At 41.5% G+C, this 15890-nt stretch overlaps 1 protein-coding gene across 2 annotated transcripts in view; it reads left to right on the forward strand.

Moving 5' to 3' along the window:
* The first annotated feature begins 61 nt into the window (after positions 1–61).
* Positions 62–15890, forward strand: part of WDR92 (WD repeat domain 92) — a 23456-nt gene continuing 7627 nt past the window's right edge. The window contains exons 1-4 of one of the 2 annotated variants that reach the window (XM_023757448.1): positions 62–571; positions 8357–8457; positions 11801–11931; positions 14266–14367. In XM_023757448.1, the coding sequence (XP_023613216.1) occupies positions 389–571; positions 8357–8457; positions 11801–11931; positions 14266–14367 (517 nt within the window). In that variant the 5' untranslated portion in view covers positions 62–388. The remainder of the gene's footprint in view (positions 572–8356; positions 8458–11800; positions 11932–14265; positions 14368–15890) is intronic. The other variant, XM_006092988.3, reaches the window with a different exon arrangement.

Raw genomic sequence — 15890 nt, forward strand, 5'->3', positions numbered from 1 at the left:
CCACGCCGGGGACCTGAAGCAGGATTTTTGTGTGAGTTTGCTGGGGAGAGAAGGGGGCTGTCCTAAAATATGCCGTATTCTTATGGTCGCCTCTGGCCCCGCCACTCAACGCCAAAGCATCTTGTGGCCTGGAATCTGTGTATGTGCTAACGGCAGTAGGCAAAGGCGATACCTAAGTTTGTGCCACCGGTGAAGGAAAAGCTCGTGGGATTTCAGTAACGCATCTGGTATTATCCGAGACAACTAAGCCCAACTGGCTAGGGCGTCAGGGGGCGAGTACGGCGAGCGGAAGGGACAAACCGTCCCAACTGTTTGGGGTCTGGTTTCCAGGTTAGGGTTTGGGCAGGGGCTAAAAGTACCCGTTGGCGGAGGACAGGCCGGCTGGACCATGTCGGCCTTCGAGAAGCCCCAGATCATTGTCCACATCCAGAAGGGCCTCAACTACACGGTGTTTGACTGTAAGTGGATGCCCTGCAGCGCCAAGTTTGTGACCATGGGCAACTTCGCCCGGGGCACCGGCGTCATCCAGCTGTACGAGATCCAGCACGGGGACCTCAAGCTGCTCCGGGAGGTGGGTGCCGGGCGAGACTGCCCTCGTCCAGGATCCGGGAGTACCATTGGGGGGTAGTGCGCATTCGGAGTGCGGGGTCTGCGTTACGCCGACGCCTCCGTCCAGGGTCCCGCAAAAGCACCGCTCGAGCGGAGCGGAGTTGATCGCAGATGGAGCCGTGCTGCCGACGTACATGCTGTTGCCCGAGCCCAGAGTTCTCCTCGGCGGGCGAGTCCATCCGCGCCCGCCCGGCCCCTCCTCCAGCGGCCCCTGCGGTGCAGCGCGAGGCCTCTGGAAGCGACCGGACGCATCCGGGTCTGAATGCGAGGCCCTTCGGGGCAGCGCGCAGTTCGCAGAGAGCCTGTGAATGGGAGGCCTTGCTCGTAAAATGCTTTTTCATGCAAACAGAGCCAGAGCTGGCGCCGGTTTGCCTGCCGTGTAATTGCAGGAGACAGATCCCCTAACTTCACATTTATTCTTTCCACAAGTGTCAGTTGACTGCCTGGTATTCCCGGGCGTGTGAATGACAGTGTCCCCAATCTCAGGGGGTTTTCCTGTGGGAGAGAGAATCGGTCAGATAATCACACCAACAATGCGTCCGTGCAAACCAAGATGAATTCTCAAACATGAAAGAACACGGTGCTGTGAGAGTAAGAACAACCCCCTTTCTTCCTCGCTGAAATCAGTAGTAGAAACTAACCAGGCCGCACTAAGAGTCAAGGACGAGGTTTCCCTGGGAAACGGCCGATGCGGAAGCTCAGCGATGGGAGAAAGTCTCTTCTTAAGAAACAGGAGTGGTAAGCAGGGACCGAACGTTGCAACACCTATACATACATCATTTAAAGTTTATGCCTGTCTCCCCCTGAGAATAACCGCATCATTGAAGGGCTTTAAGCAGTGTGTGGCATGATCACGTTTACACGTTTTGAAAAGATCAACAGTGAACGAATTTAAGAATCACGTTAACTAACATTCGAACGACCCTTTCACAGGGGTCGCCTAAGACCATCCTGCATATCAGATATTTACATTACGATTCATAACAGTAGCAACATTACAGTGATGAAGTAGCAACGAAAATAATTTTATGGTTGGGTCACAACATGAGGAACTGTATTTAAAGGGCCAGAAGGTTGAGAACCACTGAACTACAGGGAAGGTTGACAGCTCCCTGGATCAAAAGCTTTAGAGAGAATCTACTTGGAGGAGTCAGAGGTTAAACTGGTAAGTGAAGGATGAATGTAGTTTCGATAGGAAGCTTAGATTAGAAGGTAGGTTGGGCCCCATCCCACTTTAGATGTCTGTGAGTGTCAGTTTTCTTGTTCAGTTTGTCTTCTCTAGTCAGGGACTCAGTAAATGTGGCTTGTTCTTTCCTCTGTTTCCTTAAGTTGCTCACCACTTGCCCCCAGTCACCTGTTGCTGTTCTAAGGTCCAGTTCAGATGATTTGATTTCTGGAGTCCCTTCCTGATCCCCACACAAAGCAACCTTTCTTACATTGCGTTCCTGTGGTATTTACTCTCTGTGCCTGAAATACATCATTCTGTTCCATTTATCTCTAGATTGTAAGCTCCTGGAGAGTAAGGATGGTGTCTTTTTTTTTTTTAATATTTTTTTTTTTATTGACGTTTTAGAGAGAGGGAGAGGGCCAGAGGAGAGACTGAGAGAAACTTCAGTGTGAGAGCTGAACATCACTGGGTTGCCTCCTACACGCCCCCTACTGGGGATTGAGCCTGAAACCCTGGCATATGCCCTGATCTGGAATCAAAACCAGTGCAAGGGTTGACACCTAGCCAACTGAGCCACACTGGCCAGGGCAGTGTCTTTCTTTAATATGGTATGTAAGGAGCAGTAACTCAATAAATTACTTGTTAAAAGAATGAGTAAATGTATGTCTGTAAAGGATATAACTTGGGTAATTTATTTTTTCCCTTTAAATTTTGTTTTGTATTGGTTTCAGGTGTACAGCTTAGTGGTTAGATAATCATACACTTTACTTAGTGTAACTTGGGTAATTTAAATATTGGTTTATTGATTATACGATTGGGATCAGGGGTCTAAACAAATGGGAAACATTAGAATAGCACAAAGAAATTTAAAGGTGAAGGATTAGAAACAAATACCAACCAAAGCTCAACCAGAGAGCATCTCCAGACTTGTGACTTCTTCTTTTTAAAAAAAATATATTTCTTTATTGATTTCAGAGAGGAAGGGAGAGGAGAGAGAGAGATAGAAACATCAACGATGAGAGAATCATTGATTGGCTGCCTCCTACACATGCCCTATTGGGGACTGAGCCCGCAACCCAGGCATGTGCCCTTGGCCGGGATCGAACCTGGGACCCTTCAGTCCGCAGGCTGATGCTCTATCCACTGAGTCAAGCTGGCTAGGGCTTGTGACTTCTTTTTTTTAAGACTATGATTTGTATACATTGCAGGAATACACTTGTTCCAAAAGTGATATAGTGCTCTTTGGTCTTTTCTAGACTTTCTAGAGGATTCTAACGAGTTTTTCAAATAAATTTGCTTTTAGCAAAAGTAATGTGTTAATGATAGAACATTTCAGAAATATACAGGGTGACCTCAAAAATGTATACACACTTTGAATAATTATAAAAGCAGTGTTTATTAAAATACATTTCATTTTCAAAATGTAATAGAATCAGCTGTTAAAGTGTCTATACATTTTTTGGGGGTGGGCACTCTGTAGACAGGAAAAGAGGAAAATTAATATCACCTGTGATCTCATAATTCACCTGTATCTAAGGACTATTCTGAAGAAGGACCAGAACTATTTAATTGATGAGTTCTTTCTCCTAAAGAGCCTGCTGTCTAACGAGGATAAAACAAATGGGAAAACATTTAAGAATTTACCTTGTATTTGGATGTGATGATGCACTGGGAAAGAATATAGATTAAGTACATGTTCAGTGATTCTCAACTCTTAACATGTATTGTTGCTGTTTGTGTGTGTGTTTTAAGATATTCATGCGTTGGTCCCACCCTTAGAAGTTCTGGTGCTCTGGGACTCTTGCATTTAGACTAGGGTGAGGTCTGGACATTAGTATTTTTTCAGCTTCCACCAGATGATTCTAATGAGTACCAGGGTTGACTTCAATGGGGCTAGAGGAATTATTTTATTACAATATTAGGTTACAGACTTGATTCTATCATTGTGGAACCACCTCAAGTCAAAGCCTGTGCATCCAAGACAAAAAGGAAGGAAGACAATGAATCTTTGTTGGTGCCTTCCTTAGCTTGTTACTGCAGATTAATGGGAATGACAGCAAGGCCTCCCTATACAGTTGAGCAGTTAGTTGCATCACCCATGAATGTCTGGCCAAGAGTACGAGAGCTGAAATCTACCTCTTTCATCAAGCCTTACCCGTGAGACTTCATCAGCCTGTAAAAGGCACCTTTTTTCTAATTGGCACAAAGGACTGGGGGTAGTCCTGAAAAATGGCAATATAGTTGGGGATGTTTACACTTTAAAATTTAGTAATGAGCTAATACAGCTCTGCTTTTTAGCCCCTGTGGCACTGAATTCACTGCTTGTTAGCATTTGGTGGCTAAACCTTTTAATGTTAATTAAGTAGTGCCAGGATGTGGAGGAGGAAATACTGACAAGCTGTACTAGACCCACCCACAGACAGAACAAAAATATCTCTCACTAGAATTATCTATCATGGGCTTCTTTAATCATGTTAACTTATTGTAGCAAAGAGAACCAACATCTGGGTCAAATACGACCATCATGGATGGTTACTTCCACTACCATATAGCAAAAGTTAATATATACTAACTAGAGGCCAGGTACATGAAATTCGTGCATGGGTAGGGTCCCTAGGCCTGACTGGCGATCAGGGCGGATCAGGTTCCTTGCCTCCCCGCCTCCTCCTTCCCTTGCTCCCTCAGCGCCCCGCCACCACCACTGGTTGCCCACCATGGTCCACGCCGCCCCCTGGTGGTCAGCGCACGTCATAGCAAGCGATCGAACTCCCGAGGGGACACTTTGCATATTAGTCTTTTATAGATAGATAGATAGATAGATAGATAGATAGATAGATAGATATGAGGCAGCTCCCCATGGCCTCCTAACCCTCTGAGTTCCTGGCACCATATTCTTGCCCATTAGGGCCCACCTATTTCTTACTGAGAGGGCTGTCTTCACCCTCTGCCTCAGACTGTGGGAGCCATTACCCATGACTTAGAGCTGGGGAGACCCAAGCCCACTGTGAAATAAGTGGGAGGAGGGAGTGTGGAGCTGTTTCATCAGTTGGCATAAGCTGGAGCTGTGGATTAGTTTAACCATAGAAATTGTGTCCTCACATTGATTAGGTGTTGTATCACTATTACTATACTAGAGGCCCAGTGCACGAATTCGTGCACCAGTCAGGTCCCTCGGCCTGGCCTGCGGGATCGGACCGAAACCGGCTCTCCAACATCCCCTAAGGGGTCCTGGATTGCGAGAGGGCGCAGGCCAGGCTGAGGAACCCCACCAGTGTGTAATCGGGGCCGGGAAGGGAAGCAGAAGGTTGGCCAGCCAGGGAGGGACCGTGGGAGGGCTCCAGGGCATGTCCGGCCCGTCTCAGTCCCAATCAGCCAGACCCCAGCAGCAAGCTAACCTACCAGTTGGAACATCTGCCCCCTAGTGGTCAGTGCACGTCATAGCAAGCAGTTGAGCGGCCTTAGCATATCATTAGCATATTACGCTTTGATTGGTTGAATGGCCAACTGGACACAGCCTATTAGGCTTTTATTATATAGATATAGGATTATTTCAGGTACTTTTATTTGAAGGAAGGAGCAGGTGGGGAGGACACACGTGATTTGAAAACTGACTCCTTTGTTTATTGACAAACATTTTGATTCTCGGTATTATCCCATTGTAAGATACTCTTCTTCATAAAATTGGAAAAATAACTGAAATAATATCAATCTAATACAGTGAATAACTGATGTTATCTTGGACAGCCTATTCATTAAAAAGAAAAACAATCAACATTCTATGGTTCTGTGCTCATCAGTATGGTCCTTTACAACCATGTTATTGTAGATGACTGTTTTTTTTTTAATCTTTATTGTTGAAAGTATTACATATGTTCTCTTTTTTCCCCCATCGACCTCCTCCAGCTAGATAACTAATTTTGTTTAGGACAATTCCAGGGAGTCTGTGAATGCTTTGTTTTATACCTGGCTACACAGTAACTGCCAATTTATCTAGATCCCAAGCCATGAGAAACTCAACAAGCTGAGGATTTCCAAAGCTTTGTACCATATAACGATGTCTTTTTAATCATGAAAGAAAAGTTTATAGTTTGTGTGAAGTGAATTTTCTTTTCTTCTTGTTTGTAAGTTGCTATGTAAACCCTATATGGAAATGCCCAGCCAAACGTTGAAAGTGGCAGGGAAATTATTTTTTAAATTGTGTGAAGCAGGCCCCCCTTAATGGGAGGGATGAAGATTGGCACAGGAACTGAAGGTTTCCAAGGGGAGGTGCCCTAGCAACTGGAGAATTCTGTGTAGGGAAAACAGTTTATCTGGATATATTGTTAAGTGAAAAAAACCAAGTCAAAGGCCAATATATGATGATCCTCTTTATACTAAAACAAACTTATGTGTGTTTGTAAATGTACAGAAAAAGGTTTCGAAGGATGGGGATTACTTCCAGGAGTGTCAAAGGGAGACTGACTTTTTGCCCTTTTGTCTTGTTTTGTTTGAATTTTTAGAGAGAACTATATTATATAAACATTAAGAATAAAAAATATAAAAGGTGTAGAGACCAAATATGAGTAATAGTTTTGCCCTATTGAGGCTGACAGTAAATGGAAGGTGATATTATAAGGCCAGAGTATAGTGTGGGACAGGCATCAACTAGTGGCCTCATCTAATTACAGATTGTCCAGAGTTTCCAGTGGCCGAACCAGAAGGAAAAGCAGACTTCATGAGGGCTGTCAGTGACCTGGGAGGTGAAGTTGGGGTCAGTGGGGACCTTGGAGAAATTAGAAACATCAGGAAGTAAACGAGTAATGAAAGTTCCACAGAGGTGTGGGAGTAGGTGAGAGTAGCATAATGCATGTGTATATGTAGGTAGGAACTGATCCTATAGTTCCCCCCCCCCCATTCGCGGTTTTGTTTTCCACAGTTTCTATTACCCATGGTCTGAAAATATTAAATGGAAAATGCAATAAATAAACATAAGTTTTAGATTGCATGCCAATCTGAGTAGGGTGTTGAAATCTCATGCCATCCTACTCTGTCCCACACTGTATCCATGGTGTATGTGCTCCCTGCCTGTTAGTCACTTAGTAGCTGCCATGGTTATCATATTGATGGTTTCAGCACCACAGTACTTGTATAAAAATAACCCAGAGCCATTCACATAACTCTTATTACAGTATATTGTTATAATTGTCCTATTTTATTATTAGTTATTGTTAATCTCTTATTGTGCCTGATTTATAAATTAAACCTAATCATAGGTATGTATAGGAAAAAACATAGTGTATATAGGGTTCAGTACTATCTTCTGTTTCAAGCATTTACTGGGGGTCTTGGAACATATATCCCCCATGGATAACGGGGACTACTGTACTTGGGCTGTAAACTCCTTGAGGGAATGGTCCGTCTTACTCATCTTTATGTCTTCTTCTGCCTAGTTCATTGACTTCCATATAGTAGGGACTCATTACTAGTAAATGTTGAATGCTCAAGTTGGGCAAATCTATAAAGCTCTAGACTTGGATATCTTTATCTATGACGGGGGTGGGGGGTAGTTTTAGATCATTTCAAGGATCCTTTCTGTGATATGTTCTTCTTCACGTGACTTCCATAAGCCACATGCCTTAAGTAGTGCATTGGTATATAGTTATTTTACTAATGTAATTATATATAATACTTGGAGCAGTAGCCTTTTAAATGAAAGGAACCTGAGAAGATTGGCTAATCCATACTAATAGCAGTCAGTGCCTTTGGTACACATAGGTATACAAATCTATGATTGAAAGGATCCCACAGAGAATAGGACATAAACATTCTCAGTTTAGAGGGTTCTGCAGGGAAAACTATGAGATACTCATAACAATTTTTGTTCCTGTAGCCATCTGGAAAGAGCAATATCTTCATTACGTTCTCATTTCTACAGAGAATCTTAAAGAAGAATACCACATTAAATGCTGAGATGTTCATATTTGCAAACCAATGGAGATGGTAGAGTTATCAGCATTTGAACGTCTCATTAGTGAGATGAAAGGAAAGGCAAAATTAAAACTCATTCTTTTTGACAGTTATATACTTTTAAACTATAGAAGAACTAGAGGCCCCCTACACGAAATTCGTGTATTCGGGGGTGGGGAGGGGGGGGAGGGGGGTCCCTCAGCCCGGCCTGTGCCCTCTTGCAGTCTGGGAGCCCTCAGGGAATGGTCGCAGCAGTCAGGCATCCTTAGCACTGCCACGGAGGCGGGAGAGGCTCCCACCACTGCTGCTGTGCTTGCCAGCCATGAGCCCGGCTTCTGGCTGAGTTGCGCTCCCTCTGTGGGAGCACACTGACCACCAGGGGGCAGCTCCTGCATGCGTCTGCTCCCTGGTGGTCAGTATGCATCATAGTGACCAGTCAGTCTGCTGTTCGGTTGATTTGCATATTAGTCTTTTATTATATAAGATGACTAAAGGAAAAGCATGATCATTTTTATCATAAGTTTTAATTGCTTTTTATATTACCACTTTATTTAAACCCTTTAATAAGGCTGTAAATATGATTATAAATAGCTGACATAAATAATGTATCTTCTCTCCCTCCCTTTTATCAAGATTGAAAAGGCCAAACCCATTAAATGTGGAACATTTGGTGCAACATCCTTACAGCAGAGATATTTAGCTACTGGAGATTTTGCTGGAAATCTTCATATATGGTAAGATTACTTAATTAGTAGTAAGACCTGAGATAACAGTTTCTTTGATAGTCTTATTACTCTTCCTCTGAAAGAGAATTCTAATTTTTCTTTAGGTATTTAAAATAATGTTATAGAGAGCAGAGTGGTGCAGCGGAAGCGTGCTGGGCCCATAAAATAATGTTATCAGTATTTCTACATATGCTGTTTGATGCTACTATTTAATAACTTGTATTTATAAATAAAGGGTTATTCCCCTCCACCTTGAAGGATACAATCTATAAAAATACACATGTATAACATGGGGGAAAATTAGATACTGTGTGCATTTCAGCAGTACATTTGACATTACAGAATGATACACAGAGTTTTTGTTTGTTTTAATTTTTTAATGTAGAGCTCCCAATTCATTTTAAAGTTTTTTTAATGTGTTAGCTAACATCTAAGCACAACTTTTAGGAACACATCTGTTGAGCAAATCAAGATAAACCTGTTTTGAATGAGCAAAATCATAATTGTGCCAAATGCTTTTAATTTTCATGTTTTACCAAGAGTTATCTAATCTAATAAAAGAGAAACATGCAAATTGACCGTACCTTCGCTACGCCCCCAAACCACGCCCATCAGCCAATCAGAGCGACTATATGCAAATTAACCCAACCAAGATGGCGGCTGGCAGCCACAGAGCTGGAGCAAGCAGGAGGCTTGGTTGCCCCGGCGATGGAGGAAGCCAAGCTTCCTGCCTCCCCTGGCCAGCTATAGCCACCGCTCAAGGCAACAAAGTTTCAATTATAGAAGATAAATAAATCTCAGATACCTGCTTCCAGCCAGCCTCCACTGGGAGCTTGGATGGCTGGGGGCCGTGGCCAGCCTGCAAACAGCCATCAGCCCCTCACCCAGACTGGCCAGGCACCCCAGCAGGACCCCCACACCCTGAAGGGGGCGTGGCCAACCTGAAAACGGCCCTCAGCCCCTCACCCAGGCTGACCAGGCACCCCAGTGGGGACCCCACCCTGAAGGGGCTGTGGTCACTCTGAAAACGGCCCTCAGCCCCTCATCCAGGCTGGCCAGGCACCCCAGCAAGATCCCCCTCCCTGAAGGGGGTGTGGCCAGCCTGAAAACGGCCCTCAGCCCCTCATCCAGACTAGCCAGGCACCCCAGCAGGACCCCCCACTCTGAAGGGGCTGTGGCCAACCTGAAAACGACCCTCAGCCCCTCACCCAGGCTGGCCAGGCACCCCAGCAGGGACCCCCACACTGTAGGGGTGTGGCCAGTCTGAAAACGGCCCTCAGCTCCTCACCCAGGCTGGCCAGGCACCCCACCGGGACCCCCACCTGATCCGGGACACCCTTCAGGCCAAACCAGCCGGCCCCACCCATGCACCAGGCCTCTATCCTATATAATAAATGGGTAATATGCAAATTTACCCTAACAGCAGAAGACTGGAATGACTGGTCACTATGACACACACTGACCACCAGGGGGCAGACGCTCAATGCAGGAGCTGCCCCCTGGTGTCAGTGCACTCCCACAGGGGGAGCTCTGCTCAGCCACAAGCCAGGCTGACGGCTGCCAGTACAGCGGTGGTGGTGGGAGCCTCTCCCGCCTCCTCAGCAGCGCTAAGGATGTCCGACTGCAGCTTAGGCCTGCTTCCCGCTGGCAAGTGGACATCCCCGAGGCTGCCGGGCTGCCAGAGGGATGTCTGACTGCCAGCTTAGGCCGAGTCCCCTGGGGAGCGGGCCTAAGCCAGCAGGTGGTCATCCCCCAAGGGGTCCCAGACTGCAAGAGGGCACAGGCTGGGCTGAGGACCCCCCCGAGTGCACAAATTTTTGTGCACCAGGCCTCTAGTTTTCTTATATTTAAATTAGAGTTGCGTGAATTCAAATTTCTCTAATTACTTTTTAGAAATAGCTCTTAATCATCTGAAGTATACATTAATGTTCTAGAGAGAAACCGTCTTCCCTACCTGTTTTCTAATGTGACCTTTTTTGACTTCTCACTTAGAATCTGCTACTTTGTAATTAAATTACTTTGACCTATTTATCTGTCTTAGGCTCCTAATATAAAACATAATAAAGCTATTTTAATTTACCCTTGCTTTAACTGCTTAATAATTAAGTTAACATTTATTACAATGCATTAGTCCTCACATGCTATGTCATATACCTTCAAAGAAATGGGGAGAGAGACTAGTTTGAATGTTATTTTTTTAAATAAATATATTTCAGCACAAGAATATAGAACAAATGTAACTGTTGACTTTCTTCCTAATAGAGTAGAACAGGTACTACTGACTTGTTTTCATTGATAAGTCTTTCATTTATGTTTTAAAAAGTAATGTTTTCTAAAAATCTGTAAAAATAGTTTTTTAAGTAGAACCTCAATCCTGTTTATTCTCCTATTTCTTTCACAGTAATGCTATAAAGATAAATATCATATCTCAAGTAGGTTGAACTATCTCAAATTTGCTAAGTGAAATTTTACAAATTTTGGCTCATAAGTTGGGATTGCATCATGAAAAGCTACATTCATTTTGTTTAAGTGTAGGTTATTGAAACCTGACTTGTTAAAGAGAAATGTGGATAGAAGCTCCAATAGAAAAGCAAAAGAAGGGGAGCAAGCGAGAAAAGGGATGTATCGCTATAACCTACTTGAGCCATTAATTATGCAACCATCTCGTTTAGGCTCAAGCACACGTAGTAGTAGTTACTTTCCTGCATTCCTTTCTCTTAAATAACCTAGAATTAGACAAACTTCAGCCAGTTTGGCTCTCATATTTGTGACCAGCATGATGATAAACTGAAAAATACATAACTAGATGAAAAATCAATATGGAACTCAGTGAGAAAATAATACATGATAAAGTGGAAAATGTGTACCTAGTACACACTATTCATATAATAAAATAACCCTCAGAAGATCTCTAGATGAAACTACCAAGGCCAACTTTGGAAACATTCTAAATCCTTCTACTTTACTCTATATTTAAAGCAGTAATTATCAGACTTCAATCAGCAAAGAGTCCACAGGTTTGGGACCCCATCCCAGAGATCATTATTAATGATGTCTGGGGAGGAGCCTGTGACTCCGCACTTATTAATAAGCAGACCTGGTAATTCATCTTTGAAGAACACTAAATAAAGTGGACATGGGTTTGAATTCCAGGTTGAGTAATGACCATTCTCATTGAGGGCTTAAAAGATGCTAAAGTGGAGGGAAGAAATTGGGAGTATTTGTATAAATTCATAGTCAAATCCTTATTTTTAAAGAAAAATCTAAATATGGTATGCATTCTTACATTTTAGTAGTGAGCTAAGTGTTTGGGATATGTGGTGTAAGTAAGAAACTGTCTTCTGTTGTTTAGGAATTTGGAAGCTCCAGAGTACCCAGTGTATTCTGTAAAGGGCCATAAAGAAATTATAAATACTATAGATGGTGTAGGTGGACTAGGAATTGGGGAAGGAGCACCTGAAATTGTGACTGGCAGCCGAGATGGTAAGTCAAAGTATTTTATGTACAGTGTTTTAATTTTTTTAAGATAAATCTCTGTAGAACAGTATATCCTCTCTGTGTGGAAATCCTCAGTAACCCTGACCCACTAAATCTAAGTCTGCTTTTTTAATAGGCAGGTTTGATGGCATATCCCTAAATTGTTTCATTCTTGAGTATTTTGAGGTGGAGGAAAAGCACTTCACTATTTTAGTTTTGAGCAAGTTCAACTACTAACAACCATAGTTTCATATGAACCTTGAAGGATTTCAGATTTCTTTATCGGTTTTTGAGGCAGCTGACTATAATGTGGGTGGCAGCTTTTCCTTTTTTAAAAAGCAGAATCAGTACTTGTGAAAATTGTCACTTTGACAGCTGTTGAACTCTGAAGTTCTGTGATCCTTCCGCTGAGCATTGTAGAAAGCTCCAAGGACACCACGTGCTTTTCTGCCTGCAGTGACCAAAAATGGACAGGTCTTAAAAGAAAAGAGAGGTGCATTTTCTGATGGTTACTCAAGAGCGGCTCTGTTTTTGAAATGAAGTATTCTTTCCCACCCTAGAAACAATACAGAATATAGAAGGAAAAACAGTATTCAGTCCACCATACCAGCATAACTGTTAGGTGTGCTTTTCTTTCCAGTCTTATATACAACAAAGAATAGCTATCAGTGTGTGTATGGTTTTGTATCTTACTTTTTCCATTTAATGTTTTGTCATATGTAAATGTTGCTGTTTTCATACTTACATGTTAATGACTACGTCACATTCCATCCTATGGAGGTGTCACAATGTTCTAACCTGTTAATAAGCATTCAATTTTTTGTTTACCTCAAATTTTTTGTTTATTGTTTTGGGAGAGTGACTTAAAAATAATAAATAAGTATCATTATGTATATAACTCTTGGAATAAGTGTGTGTTGCGGCTTTTAAAATTTACTGTCAATTTTTCCAAATTATCTTTTTACCTTATCAGCTACAATGGAAGAGATAGATTTCCAGTCTACCCTACCAGCATTGATTTTCCTAGTTTTTTAGATAAAAATGGTACACCATTCCAACTTTGTTAATTTCTTTCTATATTTACCAGTTAATTTTGCTTTGTGAATTGTCTGTTTATGTTCTTAGCTCATTTAATTATTACAAATGTAATATAACTTTTATCAGTTTGTTTGAAGCCAGTGGAGTGATACCTCTTGTCATATTTGCAGGAATTTTTTTTTCCTTACGGCATTTTCTTAATAACCTATTTTATTTTATTCTTGGAGATAAATCAAGTGGAATAGTGCTCCCTTTTCTACATTTATTATCCCTTTTAAGGATTTCTTTTTTTTATGCTTTTCCTATGCTCTCTCAGGTACTTGCCTTTTAGCCATTTTATTACATGCATTTGTATTTCTCATAAGCAATGACATCATTTACTTAGCAGTCCTATAATTTGCATTAAAATGAGGAAGTTGGAATTAAATTGAGAAGAATTATTTGTTAATTTTTAAAAATAATTCTTGCCCTAACTGGTTTGGCTCAGTGGATAGAGTGTCGGCCTGTGGACTCAAGGGTCCCGGGTTTGATTCCGGTCAAGGACATGTACCTTGGTTGTGGGCACATCCCCAGTGGGAGATGTGCAGGAGGCAGCTGATGGATGTTTCTCTCTCATCGATGTTTCTAACTCTCTATCCCTCTCCCTTCCTCTCTGTAAAAAATCAATAAGATATATTTTTAAAAAATAATAATACTTTATTGTTGGAAGTATTACATATGTCTCCCTTTCCCCCCCATTGACCCTCCTCCAGCCCACCCCTGCCCTGTTAATTTTTTTAATATTTCCCTGTTCTCTATTGCTACAGGGAAATTAAACTTAATTATATATGAAATAGTATTCTAAAACCCAATGTAAGAAATCGTAGGTGTAAAAATTAGTTTATTCCTCTGTATAAAGAATAATGCCAATGATTATATGAGTAGTAAGGAAATAATTTAAATGGCACTGGTATTATCTAAGTAACTAATACATTAGTTTTAGGCTTAAGCAAAGAAAAGGAAGTGTGGTTTGAATTGCATAACATCTGTGTTTGCCTTGTCAGTCATACCTTGTTGATAACTTAGGAACAGTTGTTGGCTTTTCTGTATATCTGTTTGGAAATTTAAGTCAGACATATGGGTTATATCTCTGATATTAAGTACAACTTACCCACTTCAAAGTTAGAAAAATGTGAATACTTTTTCAGATGTTAGAACATCTATAATATTACCATGAATACAGGAAGCCATAGGAAGAGAATGCAGAAAAGAAATGTCATTATTTGCTGTTGAATTTTGCCGGTGCACTTTTATGTATGGCAGGAACTGTGAAGGTGTGGGACCCAAGGCAGAAAGACGATCCTGTTGCTAATATGGAACCTGTACAAGGAGAAAACAAGAGAGACTGTTGGACTGTGGCGTTTGGTGAGTTATTGAAGAACTCTTGGATTTGAAGTATCCAATGGTAAAAGCTTCAAGAAAGTCCTCCTGATGGTCTATTTATAGTCTGTGGATTATTCTGGCAGTTTATTGAGGCAAATAGACGTGGTGGTTAACGTCATCCTCTGAGGCCTGGGTTTGAAGTCTCACGGTCTACTTATTGACTGTGTGACTTATTGGCAAGTTATGAAGCATCTCTGTTTCTTGGTTGCTTCATTTGTAAATGGAAGTAATAATAGAATTTACTTAACACTTGGAGTGGGGGAAACGAGTTAAGTCGGCTTGCGTGAATTGCGCGTACTCCGCGGGAGCCGTCTTTAACTCGGTTCATATAGATTTGCGGTGGAGTGCGGGAAACGTGTAAACTCGGGCCGATTGTAACTGCGTATTACCAAATATTTGTTTGTAATCCACCCTTTTGGTGGATGGAACAAAACCAAAAGACAGAGCCATCTTATATTTTGGCGGGAAATTCACCCCACACCGGAGTGTTAATAGTGTTGTTATGAGGATTCAAAAAGTTAATACATGTATAGTGCTTAGAATTGTGCTTAGATTATTAAGTGCTCAAAAATAATTTGCTGTTACTATGTACTTGTGTTTAACTAGATGATATTGACCCAGTTAGAACCAAATGCCAGTAATGGAGCTAAGTAGAGCCTCAAGGGCAAATGGTAGCTTTACAGATCTTACATTATACTCTCTATAGAGTATGTTTATTTTCTAGGAAGTAGTTATACCATTACAAAATTATTTCTTATAAATCTGACAACTGTGTTTCTCTACTAATATATTTAAAATGAATGCTGGTTTTGTAGGACTAATTGATGTTTACCCTTGTATCTCTTGCTGAGCATCAAAATTAAAATAACTTTTGCTAGTAAGAGGTATAGACCATATTTAGTTTTAAATCTCTATTTTCTTTCCCCTTTTTCTTAGTATAATCCTGTGTAGATAATAGACATTAAAAGTAGGATTTAACAGTATACAGCGGGGCCTTGACTTGCGAGTTTAATTCGTTCCGAGACCGAGCTCGTTAAGGAGCTCGTTAACTCAAATTACTCTGTCAACTCAATGCAAAAAATCGCCGAGAGACAGCTGGTATCTCAAAAAACTTGTTAGTCGGGACACTCATAAGTCAAGGCCCCACTGTATGTGATTTGTTCAACTTTTTATGTTATTTTAAAATTGCACTGTTATTTAATTAGAGGAAAGTTTTAGACTTCCACTATAAAAAAAATAATTGTATGGGAATTACTATGTGTGTATATTTTATGAGCAATTATATAAACTTAAGACATATGCTTGGGGAGAAATTTCAGGGTTAGTATTTGGAATCATCATCTAAAACTTGGTATAATAATTAAGAAGTAATTACCTTTGGGTTCATTAAAGCCTTTCATCATTGATCTAAGGAACATAAGTACAATTTTAAATATAGGTGCTTAAGTTTAAAAAGAAAATCCATTGATTTGACAAATTTTTATGAATGCCAAGTAGGTGCAAAG

The sequence above is a fragment of the Myotis lucifugus genome, unplaced genomic scaffold, assembly GCF_000147115.1.
Source record: "Myotis lucifugus unplaced genomic scaffold, Myoluc2.0 scaffold_108, whole genome shotgun sequence".
NCBI classification, from domain to species: Eukaryota; Metazoa; Chordata; class Mammalia; order Chiroptera; family Vespertilionidae; genus Myotis; species Myotis lucifugus.